At 46.1% G+C, this 20,055-nt stretch overlaps 1 protein-coding gene across 4 annotated transcripts in view; it reads left to right on the top strand.

Annotated features, from left to right (window-relative positions):
• Positions 1-20,055, top strand: part of SLC11A2 (solute carrier family 11 member 2) — a 35,556-nt gene that overhangs the window by 392 nt on the left and 15,109 nt on the right. For 2 of the 4 annotated variants that reach the window (XM_044995025.1, XR_006574561.1), the window contains exons 2-8: positions 10,024-10,107; positions 14,213-14,349; positions 15,379-15,504; positions 16,203-16,322; positions 18,520-18,626; positions 19,468-19,538; positions 19,680-19,747. In XM_044995025.1, the coding sequence (XP_044850960.1) occupies positions 10,074-10,107; positions 14,213-14,349; positions 15,379-15,504; positions 16,203-16,322; positions 18,520-18,626; positions 19,468-19,538; positions 19,680-19,747 (663 nt within the window). In that variant the 5' untranslated portion in view covers positions 10,024-10,073. Of the gene's footprint in view, positions 1-3,761; positions 3,778-10,023; positions 10,108-14,212; positions 14,350-15,378; positions 15,505-16,202; positions 16,323-18,519; positions 18,627-19,467; positions 19,539-19,679; positions 19,748-20,055 lie in introns of those variants that run through there. The other 2 variants (XM_044995028.1, XM_044995027.1) reach the window with 2 other exon arrangements.

The following is a 20,055-nucleotide window of genomic DNA, read 5'->3' as shown; positions in this document are numbered from 1 at the left end:
CTGGCACTGCAGGGTCCATGGGGGGGGTATTAACTGGCACTGCAGGGTCCATGGGGGGGTATTAACTGGCACTGCAGGGTCCATGGGGGGGGTGCATGCCCTGGAAGAGGGAGGTCGGCAGGGGTGGGAGAGCAGAGCTCACCGGGTAGGGGGGTTGGTGCAGATCCCTGGGATGGGGAAGCAGGTAGCACATGGGTGTTGCGGGGGTGGCGTATACTCCCGAGGGAGTGAAGAGGTGACACCAGGGGTGAGCTGCAGACGGTTCGCAACGGTTCGCGCGAACCGTTTGCTAAAATTAGACGCCGGACAGCGAACCGCTTGCTAAAGTTCTCTGTCCGGCGTCTAATTAATTCTGCCTCCACCTCCTGCCATGAAGCTCCTCCTTGCTTCTCCTCCCCCAGGGCTTCCCGCGAATCAGCTGTTCGCGCGGGAAGCCTGGGAGGGCCGGCCCCGCGTTCGCGGCCCCCCGCCCCCCCCCCGCGTTCCCGGCCCCGCGGTCCCGGCCCTGCCCGGCCCCCCCCCGCGTTCCCGGCCCTGCCCGCCCCCCCCCCGCGTTGGTGACACCCTAGGGGGTGCAGGGAGGGATGGTAGCTGGGTTAAGGGTGCTGCATACCCCTGGGGGGGGTTGGTTAATGTGTACACGTGAGCCATTGGGGCAGGAGGCTTCCACTGCTGTTGCAGCAGCCATGTGGGCGGGGAGGAGGAAAGTGACTTGTGACTCAAGTCTGTACAGCAGGATATATTATATTCATCTCAGCCTTATGCTCTCTTCCTAGGACAGTGCCCTTTTGTGGTTTGCTGCATTCAGCACGCCAGACACTAACCTTGCATAACGGGCACGATGACTGTGCATGCATGGCCTGGCATTTCCCTATGTGCTCTGTGACCTTGTGCTGTCCCAGAGCCTGTGGAGTTGTTTGGCATTAGTGTCACCAGCTTGTTGGTGTCTCAGTGGCTTATTGGAGTTTGAGTCTCAGCAGGATCTCGCTGCCTGCTTTTTTGTTGTTGATGTTTTGGGTTTTTTAAGTGCCTAAAGTCTGCTTTGTGCTTTAAAGGCCATGGCAGAGAGAAGATCCCTGCCCCAATGAGCTTACAATCTTAATGTATTGTATTAACTATATTAATATTAATGTATTAACTATAGTGATAAGTACTGGACAAAGTCCTTAGGGCCAAGCAGATGATATACAGAGAAATGTGTACAACACAGTATCAGTGACCGTGCCCTGCCCTTCTCCCCAGGCTGGTGTTTTGCTATAAACTTTTAATTTGGATTGTAATTTGATGTAAGATAAATAATTTTGCATTTCTTTCTTGGCCTAATCTTCTTTCTCCCCATCCTCTTTACTTCGCTCCAAGTGACTCTTCTTGTTTTTGCAATGTGAAAAATGTTTCTCTGCAGTCTGGACCTTGACTATACCTTGACCAAGAAATTTGGACCTTGACAAAAAATAGTTGACTCCCCCTGATGTAATGCTTTGTTTGAAATGTGGCGACATCACATATCTCTGTGCCTGTCTTAACCATGAAGCATGGACTATTATTTGTCTTAGTGTTATCACAAAGCCACATCACATGTCCTGGAGTCCAAACTCCAGTGCTCGCTAACTGTGATGCCAAGCGGGATGAAAAGTTACATTAGTATTCTGTTGTTGTATTTTTGGTGAACACACTACAACATGATGCCAGGCTCAGCCCAGGGAAGGTCATTGTAACCCTTCAAAAGTTTATATCCACATCTGGAACTCCTGGGCATTACCTTCAAGAGAAAATACCTCTTTAGTGAAGGCTCAGGTATAAGCAGAACTTTTGGGTGGAGCATTCCCAGACTGAAACCAACACAGGACTCCCACTAAGATCCAGATGCTTCTTGAAAGGATACTAAGATCAGAGGGGTTTAAACTCTCCCTAAGTCCTTATGGAACACATCAGGAAATGGGAGAATGTCTCCTGCTCCAGATATCCTTTCTCAACAGATCAGCATCTATGTTTTTCCTCCAAGGCAGCCTGCAACCCTAAAATGAGCGACTCGAAGCATAGGATGAGTTCTGGGTTAGAACGACATTTGAATCTGTGTGAAGAGGCGGATGTTTAAAGCAGAAGAGATGCATGCATCATATCTTCAGATACATCAAATGCATGTCTTTGTGGCTCCCTCAGTGAGGAATACTGAAACCGTTGTTGAAAAGACGGTTTCATCACTTAATTCAGTGAAGGCATTTGCAGTGGAAGGGGCTTTCAACAGAATTAAAAGGAAAGGCTAGATCATAAAATTATACTTCATTACCCACTGTTCTTTGAAGACATGCTAGAGATCTGAGTGCAGAAAGGGTTTGGGATTATTGTGTGTCTGTGTCTCCCAGGGTGTGTGTGTGTGTGAGGGGTGGATGGCCATTCCCCCTCTTTGCCCTGCTGAGCCTGGGTGCAGGGAGGCGTTCTGCTCTGTTTGTGCTGAAATATCTAAAAAGGGATAATAATGGAAAGTGGTTTTCGTTCTCCTATAACTAAAATAGACTGGTGATACAAAAGTACTCAAGATAGTTAAGTCCCAGGCAGACTGTGAAGAGCTACAAAAGGATCTCGCAAAACTGGGTGACTGGGCGACAAAAATGGCAGATGAAATTCAGTGTTGATAAATCCAAATTAATGCACATTGGAAGACATAATCCCAACTGTAAATATAAAATGATGGGGTCTAAATTAGCTCTTACCACTCAAGAAAGAAATTGTGGAGTCATTGTGGATAGTTCTCTGAAAACATCCACTCAATGTGCAGCGGCAGTCAAAAAAGTGAACAGATTGTTGAGAATCATTAAGAAAGGAATAGATGATAAGACAGAAAATATCATATTGCCTCTGTATAAATCCATCGTACACCTATTTGAATACTGCATGCAAATATGGTCACCCTATCTCAAAAAAGATATATTAGAATTGGAAAAGGTTCAGAAAAGGGCAACAAAAATTATTATGGAACAGCTTCCATATGCGGAGAGATTAATAAGACGGGGACTTTTCAGCTTGGAAAAGAGATGACTACGGTGGGTATATGATTGAGGTCTATAAAACCATTACTGGTATGAAGAAAGTAAATAAGGAAGTGTTATTTACTCCTCATAACATAAGAACTAGGGGTCACCAAATGAAATTAATAGGCAGCAGGTTTAAAACAAACAAAAGGAAGTATTTCTTCACACAACGCACAGTCAATCTGTGGAACTCTTTGCCAGAGACTGTTGTGAAAGCCAAGACTATTACAGGGTTCAAAATAGAACCAGATAAATTCATGGAGAATCGTTCCACCAATGGCTCTTAGCCAGGGTGGGCAGGAATGGTGTCCCTAGCCTCGGATTGCCAGAAGCTGGGAATGGGCAAAGGAGATGGATCATTTAATGATTCCCTCTTCTAGTCATTCCCTCTATGATGTAATGGCCAGGGATGGGGTTAATTTATCCCTCTCGAGCAATTTAAGTCACTTGTTCAGGAGAAGCTGATTTTACCCATAGTCATCTGTCTTGCTGAATCATCTTTTCCACTCCACCCCCCCACCCCACCCCCTTATCTCTGGTCATCAGAATGTCTTTGTGTGTTGAAACTGCCCAGATAACAAGAGGAATGCTATAAAGAGACTGCTTTGGAAGGGCAAAAGCTTTCACAGAGAGGAAAGAGACAGTTCTGTAGTCTGGCCACTGACTCTCACCCTTGGTCAAGAAGAACTGACTAGTGAAAACTTCTAGTGATGTAGCGGTGTCGGTCCCAGGAGATTAGAGAGACAAGGTGGGTGAAGTAATATCTATTATTGGACCAACTTCTGCTGGTGAGAGAGACAAGCTTACACAGAGCTCTTCTTCAGGTGATGACTGGCACAGAAAGGTGTAGGTGTTGGGAAGCCCCGGGAGGGTCACACTGCAGGATGCGGGGGGGGAGAGTCTAGCTTTATAATGGAGGGTGAATGGCTAACTGGATATACCAAAGCAATTCAACTGTAAACTTTTGGCGGCCGGGACCCTGTGTTTGGACAGGGCCTAGTACAGTGGAGTCCATAATTGGGGCTCTTAGCTGCTACCACAGTCCAAATAATGAGCCGTAAAGAAGTGTAGCTGTGTTTCCCATGTCTGTGGGTAACGACGCAGAAAGATGCTGGGATACCGCTGTGGGTGAGCACTGTATAAATGCCCAGATATATAGAATGACCAGCTAGCAAGTTGTTCAAAATCGGGACAGGGGATGGGGGGTAATAGGCACCTACATAAGAAAAAGCCCCAAATATCAGGGCTGTCCCTATAATATCAGGACATCTGGTCACCCTACAGATATGGATAAAATTAACCATATGGAACTCTGAGCAGGGATCAACCATTCTGGCTGAATGAAGCCTGCTTAAAAACCAGTAACTGCTCCAGCATGGAGAGATCACGTGGCCAGCAGGGAAGCCAGGGAGGATCAAAGCTCAGCACCAACTGCAAGAGCCTCTGTAACCCTACCTGCTTTTGGTATGTTACTAGATCAGGTTCCTCCTTGTCTATTATACATCCCCATCTTGTGGTAATGACTGGCAAGCAGTCATCAGCTCTTCATGCTGACCAGTTTACTGCTGCTGGGAAGCAGAATTGCAGAACCCTAGAAATGCCAGTAAAAAGAAAGGACTCGCTGGACTGAAGTGTGTAACTTTGTAAGTAGTGGTTCAGGATTTGTGCAGGAGAATGGTCTGTTGTTTGCTGCAAGAGGTATTGAATGTCTAAACAAAAGAGGTACTGTATTTGCCTTGTGGACTAGAGCAGCTTCAGAGTGTGTGGAGAATAATAATCCAGAGTAGAACACACCTCCCAATTACCTGTTGGAATGTTTAAAGTTCAAGGAGGCATGCACACAGAAATTGTTGCTCTTCATATTCTAGAGCAAGGTAGTTGGGATAAAAAATGATCCGAAGCAGAAATGCCTGATGGAGCGGTGTAATGTAGTAATCAGCCTCAAAAATGGATTCCTCCTTCTGAGGGGAGCGACAGGGTCTGAATCTTTCCTTGCCAGCTCTTTAGACCTTGTCCATCTGACACCGCCTTCCCTGTTGTATTGGCTTTCACAGGCCTGGCTATCCTTTTGCTTTAATTCCAGAGAGTTGTGTGTGATCAGCATGTGGATATGTTGCATTACTGGGAATGTCATACACAAAATAAAACCCACAAATTATTGCAGTGACTACTCGGATCCAAGAGGGCAAAAACATGGCTTTCTGCAGAGACCCACAGGATATCTCTAAGCATTTGGCTGGTGGGGCTTATCCAATCAAACTCATAGATTTTAAAGCCAGAAGGGACCATTAGATCTTTTATTCTGACCTGTATCACAGACAATAGAACTTCATCTAGTTATCTTTATATTGAGCCCTGGTATTTACTAAAATGTGCCTTTCAGAAACGCATCATATCTTGACATCAGCAGATGGAGAATTGACCACTTCCCTCAGAAGTTTATTTTAAGGTGTTTCCTTCATGCCCCGCCTATTGTGGTTTGTTAGTACAGATGAATGGAAGTGGTCGAGCATGAGGCGTTGAATAGCATGTTGTAAGAGGTCAGTGAACGATGCTTTCAAACTTAAGCGTTTGCTGCCTGGACAAAGGAATCACAGAATATCAGGGTTGGAAGGGACCTCAGGAGGTCATCTAGTCCAACTCCCTGCTCAAAGCAGGACCAATCCCCAAACAGATTTTCGCCCTAAATGGTCCCCTCAAGGATTGAGCTCACAACCCTGGGTTTAGCAGGCCAATGCTCAAACCACTGAGCTATCCCTCCCCCAGGCATAGTGAATGAATGTGTCATGAGAGTTTAAACTGGGCCAGGGTTTGTAGCTTGTCAGCAGAGATAGAAGCGAAATGGTTTATCTCGCACTCAAAGAGAAATGTGTTTTGGAAGGCGATATTTAGGTCAGTCTCTTCCTGTAACGAATGTTTGCCATGTGATTGTCTTCCCTTTCGCCTTTATTAACCTCTCTGAGGTTGGTGTTAATAGAACTTGCTGCAGAAATAAGTAACTTCTTTCCTTCTGGGGAACTTGTTTTGAGGGAAACACGATGTATTGAGGAATCTGTTCTATTAGGTTTTAGAATTAAGATTTCATCAGAACGGCTTCTAAAAATCTGTAAAGCTTTAAAATCCAAAGGGAGGATGTGTGTGGATTGTGTTCTGTAAATAGGCTTCTGTAGAGCAATGGATAACGTTTTCCTAAATTACTTTTGAAAATGGGACTTCAGAAGCACCTAAGTGACTTAGGAGCCTAAGACTTTATCCCTAGGGACTACATCTCCTCCTCTGTAAGGTAAACTATGCTGAAAGCTGTCTCCACTGTCCTGTAGAACAGTGGTCTCCAAAGTGAGGTGCGCAAGAGGATCCTTCAGGGTACGCGGCTGGAGGAGCGTTGCCGGAGCAGTGCTGCGTCGGCAGTTCGGGCGGCTTTTTTGTTGTTGCTTGGGGTGGCAAAAATGGTAGAGGCGGCGCGGCAGGGGATGCGTACTCAAAAATTTGTTACTGGTGGGGGTGCACGATCAAAAAAGTTTGGAGACCACTACTGTAGAAAATCAGCCAAGATCTCTGTCCAGCTGCTCTGGATGGTTGACCTGACCTACCTGAGCAACAGCAAGCTTATACTCTGGTAGATCACATCCATTGTAGTCAGTGATCCACTGTAAGAGAGAACAGTCCTGGCCAGTTTGGGATCACTTGCATATCACACAGTCACCTGTTTAGCCTCTTTGCCCTGTTCTGGCAAATTACCTTGGTATTTACCTATTCTGAAATTACCTACTCTGAAACTTGGTATTTGAGTTTTTCAAACTATTCTGTAGGATGTGCTTGCATTTGTTGCTGGCTTTTATACACCAACAGAGAGAATGTTTGTGTTGGTGGTGGTTGCTTAAGATTCTAGTATTAAAAATCATTTGCAGCTCTTGTTTTGAAAGAATAGTAAAGACAACAAGTCACATGCTCACATAACTAAGATGGGTAAAACTTTGATCTAGCCTTGAAGATGGGTGCCCATCTAGGAGGGAACTGCTTATGCAAACTAGCAACTAAGTCTAAGGCAGAAGTACTATGCTCTTGATCTAAAATAATGTCTTTGGCATCAAGTCTTGCTGATGTTATGTCCGATAGTTTGATCTTGGTGGTGCTGCTTAAATTGCTGCAGACTGTAGTAGTTTCCACATCATTGGATCAAGGTGATTATTTCTCCTAACTGTTTTAATTACCACACTTGGTCAGAAATGTAGCTGCAGCAGCAGAATGCTGTGTAGTGACAGCATTCATATCTGTAAGGGATGTGGGTCTCTGTGGAATTCTGCTGCTTTTAAGACAACAAGAGTATATGGCACGTGTAACCCACACACCTCCTGAGTGTGGTCTCTCTCATCTAGTGGCACGGAGACCACTTAGAGAGAGAGATTGATTGAGTCTGCTCTACAGCCTTAGCTAATAGCCAGTTGGCTTTTAGCTCAAGCACTAAGCTCCAGAGGTCCCAGGTTCAATCCCGCCTGCTGACGACCAGGGTCTGTCAGTGTTACAAGTGGGGGCTTGTCCAGGATGTCAACTGGGTAGTCTCTGAAGCTTGGGATGTACTTCCTCAGCCAGGGGAAGTATGTAACCCAGACTCTTTCTGGGTGTGGTATTCTGTCCCGTCTAGTGGCACTGAGACCCCTTAGAAAGAGAGCGATTGAGTCTGCTCAGCAGCCTTAGCTAACAGGCAGGTGGCTTTTAGCTCGTGGTAGAGGCTCATGTACTAAGCTCCAGAGGTCCCCAGTTCAATCCTGCCTGCCGACAACCGGGGTCTGTCAGCGTTACACATGTACCAAAACAGCTTTCAAACTAGGATGACCGATTGTCTGGTCTTCTTGTGCCGAAAGAGGTGGAGGATTTTTTTTCACTTGCAGAACAGGTGAAAGCTAAAGCATTGCACCAAAATATTGCAGCCTTTGTACGTGGCAAATGAAATCTGACGTGCTTTTTGAGGCTCTGAAACAGACAGTCTGAACTTCTGTAGGCCCTCATCTAAGGTGAGCAAATGTGCTTGTTAGTCCCTGAAGAGCAAACTCCTAATTTGTCTAAAGTGGCACTAGCAAATTTCATTGAGAGCCATGAGGTGCGTAGAGCTCACAGAACAGTGTTTACTCTGCATTAATCTGTTGTTCTAGAATAAACAGTTTAAAATCTTGAGCATATTTGAGTTGATAAATAGTAGGATTGTCTTATCTACAGGAAAGGAACGGTGCCATTTCAACTGAGCAAATTGCTGTGAATGAGCTGAAGTCTGTCTGGGTTCTTTTAAAACGTCAGCTACACGTGCTGGTTTATTCAGAATGGAATGTATGAACTGTAATTCTGCTTTGAACACCTTAACTTTGGCACAAATTCACTTAGTGTTAACATCCAACTAGCATTTTCCTTGTATGCCCACATTAAGATGGAATTTAGGAAGATAACATTGCCAATATATGGCATTGTCCCAGGAGCAAAAATACCCTGTTAATATATAACAGGCTTTGAGGACATTAAGTGCTTTACATACCATGCTTAGATGTTATCGGGACTTGAATATATCATTGGGATTTTTTTTAAGTTGACATATTAATATTTAGGGATGATGCCAGCTTTCATCTGAAACTCTGCACCTGACTCTGGCACAGAAAATGGTCGTGACCTGCTATTTAATGGTCCTGACTGGCTTTTTAGTGCGTTTAGAAGAGCATTCTGATGCCAGGGTGATGAACATGATCTCAATCCTTAAACCACAGCCCCATAGTGTAGGATGTGTGGTTGCCAGTTCTACACATAAAAGAATTTCCATTATTTTCTGCTTCCCTGTTGTGGTTTCGTTCGTTAGTGTCGCAATTCAGGGCAACCACTTCTGGGTTTTCCTTCTGTGATCCATCAAGAGCACCCACTCTAGACTCCTGGCTCCTCAGCTGTCAACTCTCTTGGGTGGCGATCCATGTCTCTCTCCTACCTGACCAGGGTTCCTCCAGGCTGCACCGTTCCCTGCCTACACTGTGACATTCCCAGCGAGCCAGACTGCCTAAAGAGGCCAGTGTCTGCTCTTTACGTTCTGTTCGAAGGCTATGAACAATGTATTGACCAGCAGTTATGAGTTACCACACAGTTCTTTATAAGCAAGCACATTGCTTCTTAAGGTAACAGCATTATAGAGAAAACATTTTAAAAAACCAAAGCCAAACACTACATGCATGCTAATAAGCTTACCAGAGGTCACCCATCAGTCTTATTGGGGCCTCTGTAGGCCAAAGTCCTTCCAGACCTTCCCAGGAAGGATTGTGGGCCCTCCTTGGACAGAAGGTCCTGTCTGTTTGCTGGATCAGAAAGAAGGCCTTGAGTCAGATAAAGTGCTTTCTTTATCTGTTCATCTCTGGAGAATCTAGTTTGAACTAGTATATGTGAGCCTCTCCAGGAGGTAGTACCCCTCTCTGAGGGGGTTACAACCTGGCTGAGTTGCCTTAATCACCACCCGCTGGTTTTAGTTCTTGTAAGAGCTGGTGAAAACATTATCTAACAGTTGTATCTCTCAACACCCAGAGGAGAACACACAAGCCATTCATTTAAAACAGCAGACCCCAAAGATGGGGTTGAAATATCCATCACAAGCACCACTAATGGAGCTGGCACCAGAAACTGCAAGAATGAATGTCCATGTTGATTAGTTTCTCTAGGTAGTCTGCTCACTTCCTCCCTCTAATTCTTGTTTTAAGCTCCCAGGGGCTTGTTTTCTTCGTTCAAGCGGCTTTTTGTAAATCAGGTCCACATGAAAACATCTATTTCTAATATTTGGTGAAGCCCTTTTAAAGCAGGGGAAGGGCTGTATAAATTCTAAGGGTGCTGCTGTTGTGCTTTAATCTGTCTGTTAGAAGTTGCTATTTCTATAGTCCATATTTTAGCCGCTCATTTTATTTCTCCTTGATTCATGCAGTCTCTGTGTTTGATGTGTTCTTGCCCTAACTACGCCTTTTTCCCTTCTTTTTTGCAGTTAACGTGACCTATTCTAAGGATTCCCCCTCCAGTCAGAGGTCTTCCACCATGGCACCTGGCAAGGAGCGGAAAATATTATATGGTAACACTCCACATCCTTAGAAGAAGAGACAAGAATTCCCATAATAAAACAATTACAAAATATAGGCAAAGTTCTTTCCTAACCTCACACAATTTCCATCCTTCTGTGAACTGGCAAGATTATAGATTGGGAACCACTTAAAATGGGAGAACCAAGGATGGGATTTTTTAAGACCCTAAGGCAGAGATCCCCAACGCAGTGCCCGCGGGCACCATGGTGCCCGCTGGTGCGTCTAAGTGCACCCGCATACTGGCCGGTGGACAAGCATCCGCTGAAATTCGGTGGCATTTCAGTGGTGACGCCTCTGGATGACGCTACTTGCCGCTGACAAACAGCGTCATCCAGAGGCGTCGCTGCCGAATGCTCGTCCGCTGCCACGGTCCGCTGTGGCTCGTCGTCTGGCGCCTGCCAGACGAAAAAGGTTGGGGACCACTGCCCTAAGGGAAGTAGGTGGCCATATCCCGTTGAAATTTCATGGGGTTTGGGTGCCTGACTCTACTAGGCTTTTTTGGAAAACCCAGTGCAAATTCCTCCCTCTCTTAATCAGAAGGAGACTGTGACTGAATCCAGTCTTAAACATTATTTGCATGCTACTTCCAGTAGAAAGCAACAGGTTTTGAGATTCCATGAAAAGAGTGTAACAAATCTCTAGACAGATAGGACTGTCTGTCCAAGTAGTCTGGTTACCATCTTTCCGGTTAAGTCCTGTCAGCATTGCCTGTGAACCAGTTAGTGAAAGCAGTGGATAAAAGAGGAGAAACCAGATAGTAACTTTAAATCCTGCTTCCTTAGTCTAATTAGAGTAACATGGATCTGGGTTATGAACAGTACTTGCTTTGGATAGTCACAGTGTCAGAGTTGAGTGAAATTCACTTTTAACCCTGAGTGTCCCCAAATGCTTCTGGTATTGCAGCTCCCTGCCTAGGACTTGCCAACAGCCAGCATGCTCCTTGTATGTTGTACAGCTCTGATTCAACCACTTGGAATCAAACAGCCTGCCAGCAGTTATCCCAGCCAGTTTTATCTTTACCAGATTTGGTTTATGTTAGGAGGTGATCGCAGCACACCCCTAATCCCGAACTTCCCTAGACCCATGTGCTCTGCAGTCTCCACCCCTCTTCAAAGGAATAAGATCTGTTTGCTCTTTTAATGAGACAACCTTTTCACCCTGTGGTCCGCGGACCCCTGGAGAGTCGCAGACTGTCTGGTTTCCAAAGGGGTCTGCACCTCCATTCAAAAATTTTTACGGGTCTGCAAATGAAAAAAGGTTGAAAACCACTTCTGTAGTACAGATACAGCGATGTTGGTTTCGATTAATAGTAAAACGAGTTTATTAACAAAAGAAGATAGGATTTGAAGTGAGCTCAAGTATATGATAAAGTTAGAAATGGTTACAAGCAAATAAAAGTGAAAACACGCATCTAAAAGTCTAAAACTTAATCTAGCAAGTTTTGCTTCAAGGCTTTGTTCAAGATGGCCTTTCTCACCCATAGTTTTCCAGCGAGATGGTGACTGACCCTCTCCTCAGTCAAAATCTCTTCCAGAGGCCTAAAGGTGCTGGTGCCTTTTTCTGCTTAGCTGAAAGAGAAAACTTATATTGAATCTTTGAAATGGATCCTTCTGAAGTAAAGTTTCACCAGTCTCTGAGGAAGGGGGACATGGAGTTTGGTAGAGCATGGAGCTTCCTTCACCTTCTTCCCTCCCTATTGTGTTCGCTAATGTGCGGATTGTTCTGTTTCCTGCCATCTCCTCCCCTGCTGTCTTGATGATCCTGTTTACTACTTATCTGTACATTGAGGTAAACGCATTCCTTTGTTTAGGATTGATCGCTTTGGCAACTTCTGCCCAAGCAGAACATTTGCATCGTACGGGGGAATTCATAACTTTTCATATCATGTTGCAACGTATATTTCACCATATTATTGACCAGGAAATTAGTAGTTTTCAAATGATACCTCACAAGGCATATTTTATACAAAGATTGTTACAGTACTTTGTAGGGTGTTAGTAAAGGGGTTCTTTGGGTCACTCACAGGTAGAACTAAGACTTTCTGGCTGACCTGTTTTGGTATGACGTACACCTCTGAGATTAGCTGTTCCAGATGGATGAAAATTGTGGCTGAAGCCAGTTCTCAGGCTGTCACTTCCCAGCACCATTAAGCAACAGATTGACTGTTCATATAACTTCCTTAGTTTGGTTGAACTAGCTGAGCAAGATATTGTGCAACCAAAGCTATGAAGAAAAGAAACACACACAGGTGCTGTTGCTTTAAATCTATTATATAAACAGATCTGCTGGCAGGCCAGTCAGGTATTTAGGAGGTGGGGCAATGAGGAGGAACAACCAGCTTCAGTTTGCGTTGATGATGCAATTGGAAATTATTTAAGAGCCCAGACCTGGCTTTTATTTCTCTGGTTATAAATGGTCACTTTTGCTCTCAGTAAAGGAGGCAGGATTAAGTTGGATGCTGCTTTTCCTCCTCTGAAGCAAAAGCATAATGCCAGGAGGTGGTAACCGGAGTGAGTATAACATGGGGGATGGAATTGGCTTTTTATTCTGGGCTAGTGCTGGGGGGAATGGAAAGGAGTTGTAATTCTGTCACTGGACTGACCCTGGTTACCTGACTTACAGCCTAAAATTAGATTCTGTCCAGAGAGTTCAGCAGGACTGGGTGTCTGCTGTGTGCTCTCTCTCGATCTTGGGAGTCGGGGAAATGATCCTCTAGTCTCCTTTAATGTCTCTTACTCCTGGCTTCCAAAGATCTAACAAACTATGCATTGTGCCTTCCTGAGGCTGAATTCAGTGCATTAGCAGCATCTTCTAGGGCAGGGGTGGGCAAACGTTTTGGCTCGAGGGCCACATCTGGGTTGTGAAACTGTATGGAGGGTTGGGTAGGGAAGGCTGTGCCCCCTCAACAGCCTGGCCCCCCCCATCCCCTATCTACCCCCTCCCACTTCTTGCCCCCTGACTGCCCCCCTCAGAACCTCCAACCCCCCCCCATTCCTTGTCCCCTAACCCCTCGCCTTCTGGGATCCCCTGCCCCTAACTGCCCCCCCCCCCGAGACCCCACCCCCTATCCACACACACCCCGCCAGCCCGTTTTGGAATGTGGCCCTGCGAACATGGGTGGAGGACTCAGGAGGAGCAGGGGAAGCCGCGCAGCCGGAGAGATGCGGCGGTTTCCCCTTCAAAGCACCTCTTCTCTCCAGCTGGCTGTGCTGCCGCCCGGTGCTCCTTCTGAGTCCTCCGGCTGCGTTCCCCACGCTCCCGCCACCCACACCGCCTGCCCGCTCCCCTGCCCCCGCAGTGCAGCCCCTCCCCCCGTGGGGGCTGTGCAGGTGCTGAGCTGCCCGAGTGCCCAGCCCTGGGGCCCCCTGTTGTTGGGGGGCCCTGCCAGGCACCCTGTGTTCACCCCTGAGCCGCGCCACCTGGCCGGAGCCAGCCAGACCCCCGCGCTGCCAGCATGGCAAAGTGAGGCTGCGGGGGGCTCGCCAGGAGCTCAAGGGCTGGGCAGGATGGCCCCGTGGGCCGGATGTGGCCCACGGGCCGTAGTTTGCCCACCTCTTTCTAGGGTCTTAAACTGAACTTCCAGGCATGCGGCAAAAAATGGTAGGGTTTTTGGACAGGGCTAAGGTTTGTTAAAATGAAGGGGTGGAAGGAAGTGCCAGTAGGTGTTGGGCCACCTGAGTTGCGCTTACAGCAAAATCCCAGCAGCCGCGAAGTAGTAATTTCATTTATTCTATTGGTGATGATTTGTTAAGGTGCCGAGAGCTTGGGCAGGCATCTTAATATTTGAAATAAAAAATAAACTTGCCTCGCTCACATGTGAACGCGAGAGCTGGCGAATGTCAAGTGGAGAACCCAGTCTCATTGCAGTAGCTTCTTTATGTGGATTTGCCGCTCCACACGTTTCATTCCTCCAGGTGTCTGGAAAAAAACCCAAAACCCCCAACCCACCAATCCTGGCAAGGGATGGCAGTGGGGCTAGAACATCTGCTTTGCCTATGGCACTTGCAAGTTGCATTTTAAACTGGCCACGTTCCTAGCATCATTTCAGCCCAGTGACTCCTTCCTTGTTTTACACGTGGCTTTTTGTAAATCCAGAAGATGTCGCTGAAGACCATGAGGAGGTGGTCAGCACGGTCTACAGCAGCCCGGTCCCACAGCAGTCACTGGAGTCCAATGATGAACCATTCACCACCTACTTCGATGAGAAGATCCCTATCCCTGAAGATGAAAAGGTCAGTGTGGCTGGGCCCCAGACTTAGCAAGCTCCCCTTGGTGAGGAAATGGTAGTAACCTAGATGACTTGTTTCCCTTTGTGGGCACTGGGTCCCTTTTCGGTTTAAATTGAGGCGCTAGGTAGGAGAGCTGGTTGCTTGTTTCTAACTATGGAGAGCTATGTTGAGAAGGGGGTGAGGTGTCTGCTGTGCTTGCGTGGGATTCAGTGACCCAACTAAAACAAAATGAGTGAATGTCAGACAACTAACACAAAGCAAGTGACTGCCAGGTTCACTACCTGCTCTGGATGCCAGTTACCCACATGGCTATTGCTGCATTCAGAGTAAACAGGTCAGCAAACGCTCCTCCGGCTGCCTCCATCGGGGTTTTCAGACTTTTACAGAACCTTCAAAGCGTTTGTCTGTTTCAAGTGAATGCACACTCCTAATGAGGATGGGCGTAGCACTCACCCCAGAGCCACATTGCTGTCTTTAGTTGTGTTTCCCAGGACAGCAGTTTCTGCTTCTGCTAAAGAGCAGAGAGACGTCTAGCGTGTGATTCCCAGGTGGAAATTGGCTTTGCTCTTACCAAGAAAAGCAAGTCGGAATAGCTGTTTCTGTGCTAAGCTGGGCCCACCAGCATAATAGCTGAGACATGTGCCCTTCACAAGGAGCTCTGTATGGGATGCAGTTGCTGTCTTTTCTGTAAAGAGCAGGCAAGCCAGCACTTGTCAGAGGATTGCATGCAAAGTTAGCTTGATATCATCCCCCAGCTAAAGTGCTGGTGACCCTGAAGGTCTCAAAATAAAGGGCTGCACTTTGGAATTCAAAATAAAGAGAGACCGATAAGGGAATGGAGAGATCTTGCCAGGGGCTGGTTGTTATTTTGCTGGCAGCTAAAAAGCTTGTAAGCCCCTCTTACCGATTTTTTTTTTTTGTCGTAAAAATGGGCCGGTTCCTGGAGGCTGTGCTCTGTTTTGTTTGGAATCGATGCCAGTCTTTGGTGTAGAGTGGAGTCTTAATGTCTCAATCTTCTCTTCCATTTTAAAGCACCCATGGTTTAGCTTCCGCAAACTCTGGGCCTTCACAGGGCCAGGTTTTCTCATGAGCATCGCCTACCTGGATCCAGGCAACATCGAGTCGGATTTACAGTCAGGCGCTGTCGCAGGGTTTAAGGTCAGTGTGAAGCTTTCCAAACTGTAAAGCAATTTTATGCTGTACTTCCAGGCCCGCCACCTCTCCTAGCAGGTGCCTCACGCATCTTCTAGATGAAGGCGCTGAACCAGTATTGAGCTAAGTGCCAAAGGCCTCATCAGTGCTGTTGTGCTGAAAGGTTTGGCCAGACTCTGTACTGCAAGGGGTCTAAAGGGCTGCCCCCTGCGTTGCTTGGAAGTTACCCTCCTGGATGAGTTGGGGGTTCTGAGGGTGGCAGGAAGTGGGAGGGGGCGGATAGGGGGCGGGGCCAGGCTGTTTGGGGTGGCACAGCCTTCTCTACCCAGCCCTCCATACAGTTTCAGAACCCCGATGTGGCCCTCAGGACAAAAAATTTGCCCATCCCTGGTTTAGCAGATCTTAGGCTTGCAGTATACCCGAGAGTGAAACCGGGCAACAAAATGGCTTGCGGGTTTATTTGCATGCAGCCCCTTGTATATGTCAGTGCCAGGCTTATAAAACCGAACATGGAATCTCAACAGGACTGCACTTCCAAATGAATCGACTACGTTCCTGGCTCCTATTAGTAAGAAGGCCTGTGGAGGGAACTATAATGTCAGGAGACCCAGGCGTTCTCCAGTGCACGTCCTGGCTTGTTCATCTGCCTCCGAAGCATCTCATTACTCAAGGTTACTTACCTTGTGTTGTTGCATCTCTTTCAGCTGCTTTGGGTTCTGCTGCTGGCCACTATCATTGGTCTCCTCCTGCAACGTCTGGCAGCAAGGCTGGGAGTGGTAACAGGACTGCACCTTGCAGAAATGTGTAACCGGCAGTATCAAAAGGTGGGTGACTTAAAGGCCTTTAGATTCGAAATAGTGACTCTGGATGCTGTTCCCATGCACTGGGCTGCTTTGCTTATCTGAGCTCTTAGTCGTGTCACTGAAAATAAAGCTTTCTGAATGGCTGGGACCCAGGAATGCTGAGGAATTTAAATTCCAGGAAGGGCTGAGAGGAGGAAAGAGCAGACATGAAGCCTCCACTTCCAGACAGTGCCTTCAAAATGGTTCTGAACTGAAGGGCTTGGGGATGGTACAGGTGACACCTCTTTTGGTCTCCATTGTTGGTTCAAAATTGGTGTGAATGGCGCTTCCTCCTTTGTCTGAGAGCTAGTCTACACTAGAATCGCTACAGTGGCACAGCTGTACCGATAGCACTGCTAGTGCAGACTCTCTGTTCCAATGCGAGAGAGCTTTCCCGTCACTTAGCTACCACCGCTCGGGGAAATGAGAGAACTTCTTCCACCAACATAGTGCTGTCCACACCAGCACTTAGGTTAGTGTAACTTACGTCACTCGGGGTGGTTTTTCCAAACCCTTGAGTGATTTAAGTTATACCAAAGTAAGAGCCAAGTATGTCTCTTTAGGGAAAGAGTTCTTGCTTTTCTGCATGCAAAGCAATAAGGGCCAGTAGAGACATGGTCCATCTCAAAAGCCATTCATTGTGTGTGAGACAACTCTTCCTTTTGTACAGCAAACAAAAGCCTTGCCTTGGTGGGTCGGGGAAGAGCACCCTTAGCTTCCCAGTGGCTACTCTGAAAGGTGAATTGTTGCTGGGCAGTGGCTGGGGGATGAAAGGAAAGATTAGATATGAAGCCCAAGGGTGGATTCAGTGCATCCTCTAAAGGGATAACAGTAGTTTAAATGCCCTTGCTGAGTTTACATGGGTCTTACTCCAATTTCTAGACTCCGTTTTACAAAGAAACGGACGATCTGGTGGGTATGTGTCAGTTTGTGACTCGCTGTCTCAGGCAGTCCGCACCTCTCTTGTGGTTCATGTGAATGTTACTATTGATCAGCATATGTTAAATCCGCCTCTAAGGGTGGTGTTTTATTTCTAAAAATAGACTTGTGAAGTTCACTTCTTACAGTGCCCATGTAGCTGAGGAGTTCAGGATTGACTTCTGCAATGGCCTGTGGTTGAAAGAATGGCAGGGTTATGTGCTGATACTTGGCAAACAAGTGCTAATGTTACCCCGGATTTGGCACTAACAAAGTCTCTAGATCTGGCACACGCTAGCTTCCTTTGATATAGGCTTTATGATACAACTTTGCACATATGTTTGAGGGTGTTGATATACTTTCCAAACATGAAACCTCACAGCATGCCTGCCTACCATGAGGTTGGTGGTATTGTTTCCATCTAGAAGGGAGAGACTGGGGCACAGACGTTGAATGATTCTCCCGTCGTCTCTCAACGTTGTCAGAGTCAGGCATAGAACCCAGGAGTGTCCTGACTCCCTGGTTCTCTGTTTGAATCACTGAATCGGGTTTCCTCTTCAAATGACTGGAGAGATTTAAAACTAGCACAGGGGGGTGATGAAGTAAGAATGCACATTGCCGTTGGCTGTTGAGGAAATGCTCATGGTTGTGTAAGCATACGGTTATGACTGACTTTTCAGCTGAAAATTAGTAAAGCCATCCAGTGGAAAACATGGATTTCCCCTTAATCAGTATTTCCAGTAATCTTACACAAACCAGTTTAAAGGGACTAAGTCAGACAATCAAGGCCATAAGGTTGGGTTGTCCATCTAAAATCCCTTCCCCACCCCCCAAATAAATCCCTCATAAGAAAAGTCATGACAACTTGATTACATTTCTGTTGAGAAGGCATTTTGGGGTGTTGATTTAAACCTGTCACAAATGCATACCTGCCATTCTTGCCGCTCATATGCTGCAGTAAACACATTTGTCTAGTTTCACGATCCAAACTGAGCAAGGAGCAGAAAATAAACTAAAAGTTGAAGCGCATAAGGTCTTCAGAACTCGTCTTAGCAATGTAAAGGCCCGATCCAGTATATACTGAAGTCATGGGTGTCTTCCGTTGACTTCTGTGCTGAAAGAGAAGATGGGTTTCCTAAGTGGTGCTGTAAACCCACACAAGTCTGGCAGGAAGTTGGGGGAAAAAACCTTCCCCTGTAATAGTCTATTCATTATTTCTGGTTTTAATTTCAAGTATCTGAAGCTCAGTGTTTGTATCTAGGTCCCTCGAATTATATTGTGGCTGATGATTGAACTCGCTATCATTGGGTCGGATATGCAAGAAGTAATTGGCTCAGCAATCGCTATAAACCTCTTGTCTGTTGGGAAGTAAGTTGGCTTTTATCACCTGAGAGAAACAGGAAATGAATGTCATTCTCCATCTCTAGTGTTTATCAGCTGCCCATATCCCATTAGAAAACAACATGCTTTGTGCCAAAAAGGACCCTCTTATTTTCTGTAGCTGAGAATCTCAGCAGATCACTGCCCTGTTCTGCTCAGCAGGGTATGAGCTCCCTCTTTGCAGTGTGTATTACATAAAAAGTATTTGAGATTAAAGGTTTTTAAATAAAATGGGCATTTCTGAGCCCACAATTGGCACCAGCCATTGCTGACGTGACACATTGTAGAACTGTACATAAGCTTCCTTTTGGCTTTTAGCCCTCATGTTAAACCAGAACCTTACTATATGTAACGCCGGAGGAGCTTCTATTAAATCAGAACTAAAGCGGGAAGGAAATTGGTGTAGAGTCTTAGCCTAGAAGTCCAGAGTCCAACTGTGTTTTAGCTCGGTGTTCCCTGCAAGTTAGCCACTTCCACCAGGCAGCGTAGAAATGGACTCTTAATCAGAAACTAACAGGCTCATTGCCCTATAGTAGATGAGAAGTATGTCTCGCTCCAGAAACTCTTGGCTCGCTGTGCAGAGAAACGTAGGCACGGCTTAAGGTGGAACTCTTATCTGAACTGTTTATGTAGAAAACAGACTTAGTCTCTTGCCTTAAGTAACCAAGCAACTTGTCAGATTACAAATAAAACCTTGAGATAAATGTTTGATAACAGCACACAAAAAGTGTCCATGATCCCTGCCCGGAATATAGGAAAGCTTGGACTGACGTGGCTAGAAGAGCTGGTAAAAGCACTATTCAAACTAAGCCCTGTTGTTCTGTTGCAGAGTCCCTTTGTGGGGTGGAGTGCTCATAACCATTGCTGACACTTTCATGTTTCTCTTCTTGGACAAGTATGGTAAATTCCCTTTTTTTCCTTTGAATACTTTTTAATGTCCCATGAAAGTACTTGTAACAGATTAAATCTGACAGCTGCCCCCTCAACATTATGCCTGAGACTTGTCCTCCAGAACTTGCTAATGGCATGTTTCTTCCACAGGCTTGCGAAAACTGGAAGCATTTTTCGGCTTTCTTATTACCATCATGGCGCTTACGTTTGGATATGAGGTAATTCTCACCTGAACGTCTTGGAGCTGTACTTAGCAATTAGAGTGACTCTCCCTCTCCCCCTTCTTTCTTTCTGTCGAACTTGTGTTTTCATTCTCTCCTCTCAAACATTTTAGAAACCAGACAGTCTCATTTCTTCCTCTGATTTTTGCCGTCTTTGCCAGGCCCTCGTGAAGTCTCCTTTGCCCATGGCCCCAGTTCTGGAAAGCACTTTAAGCCCAGGCTAAAAGATAAGCATATCAGAGTTGATTTAAAAAAAAAAAAAAAGTTTTTTCCCATGCAGCTTTTTGAGTTTTTAGTCAAAAACC

This window comes from Mauremys mutica, chromosome 20 (assembly GCF_020497125.1).
Source record: "Mauremys mutica isolate MM-2020 ecotype Southern chromosome 20, ASM2049712v1, whole genome shotgun sequence".
Lineage (NCBI taxonomy): Eukaryota > Metazoa > Chordata > Testudines > Geoemydidae > Mauremys > Mauremys mutica.
The sequence above is the reverse complement of the archived record's forward strand: the minus strand, read 5'-3'. Positions and strand labels throughout refer to the sequence as shown.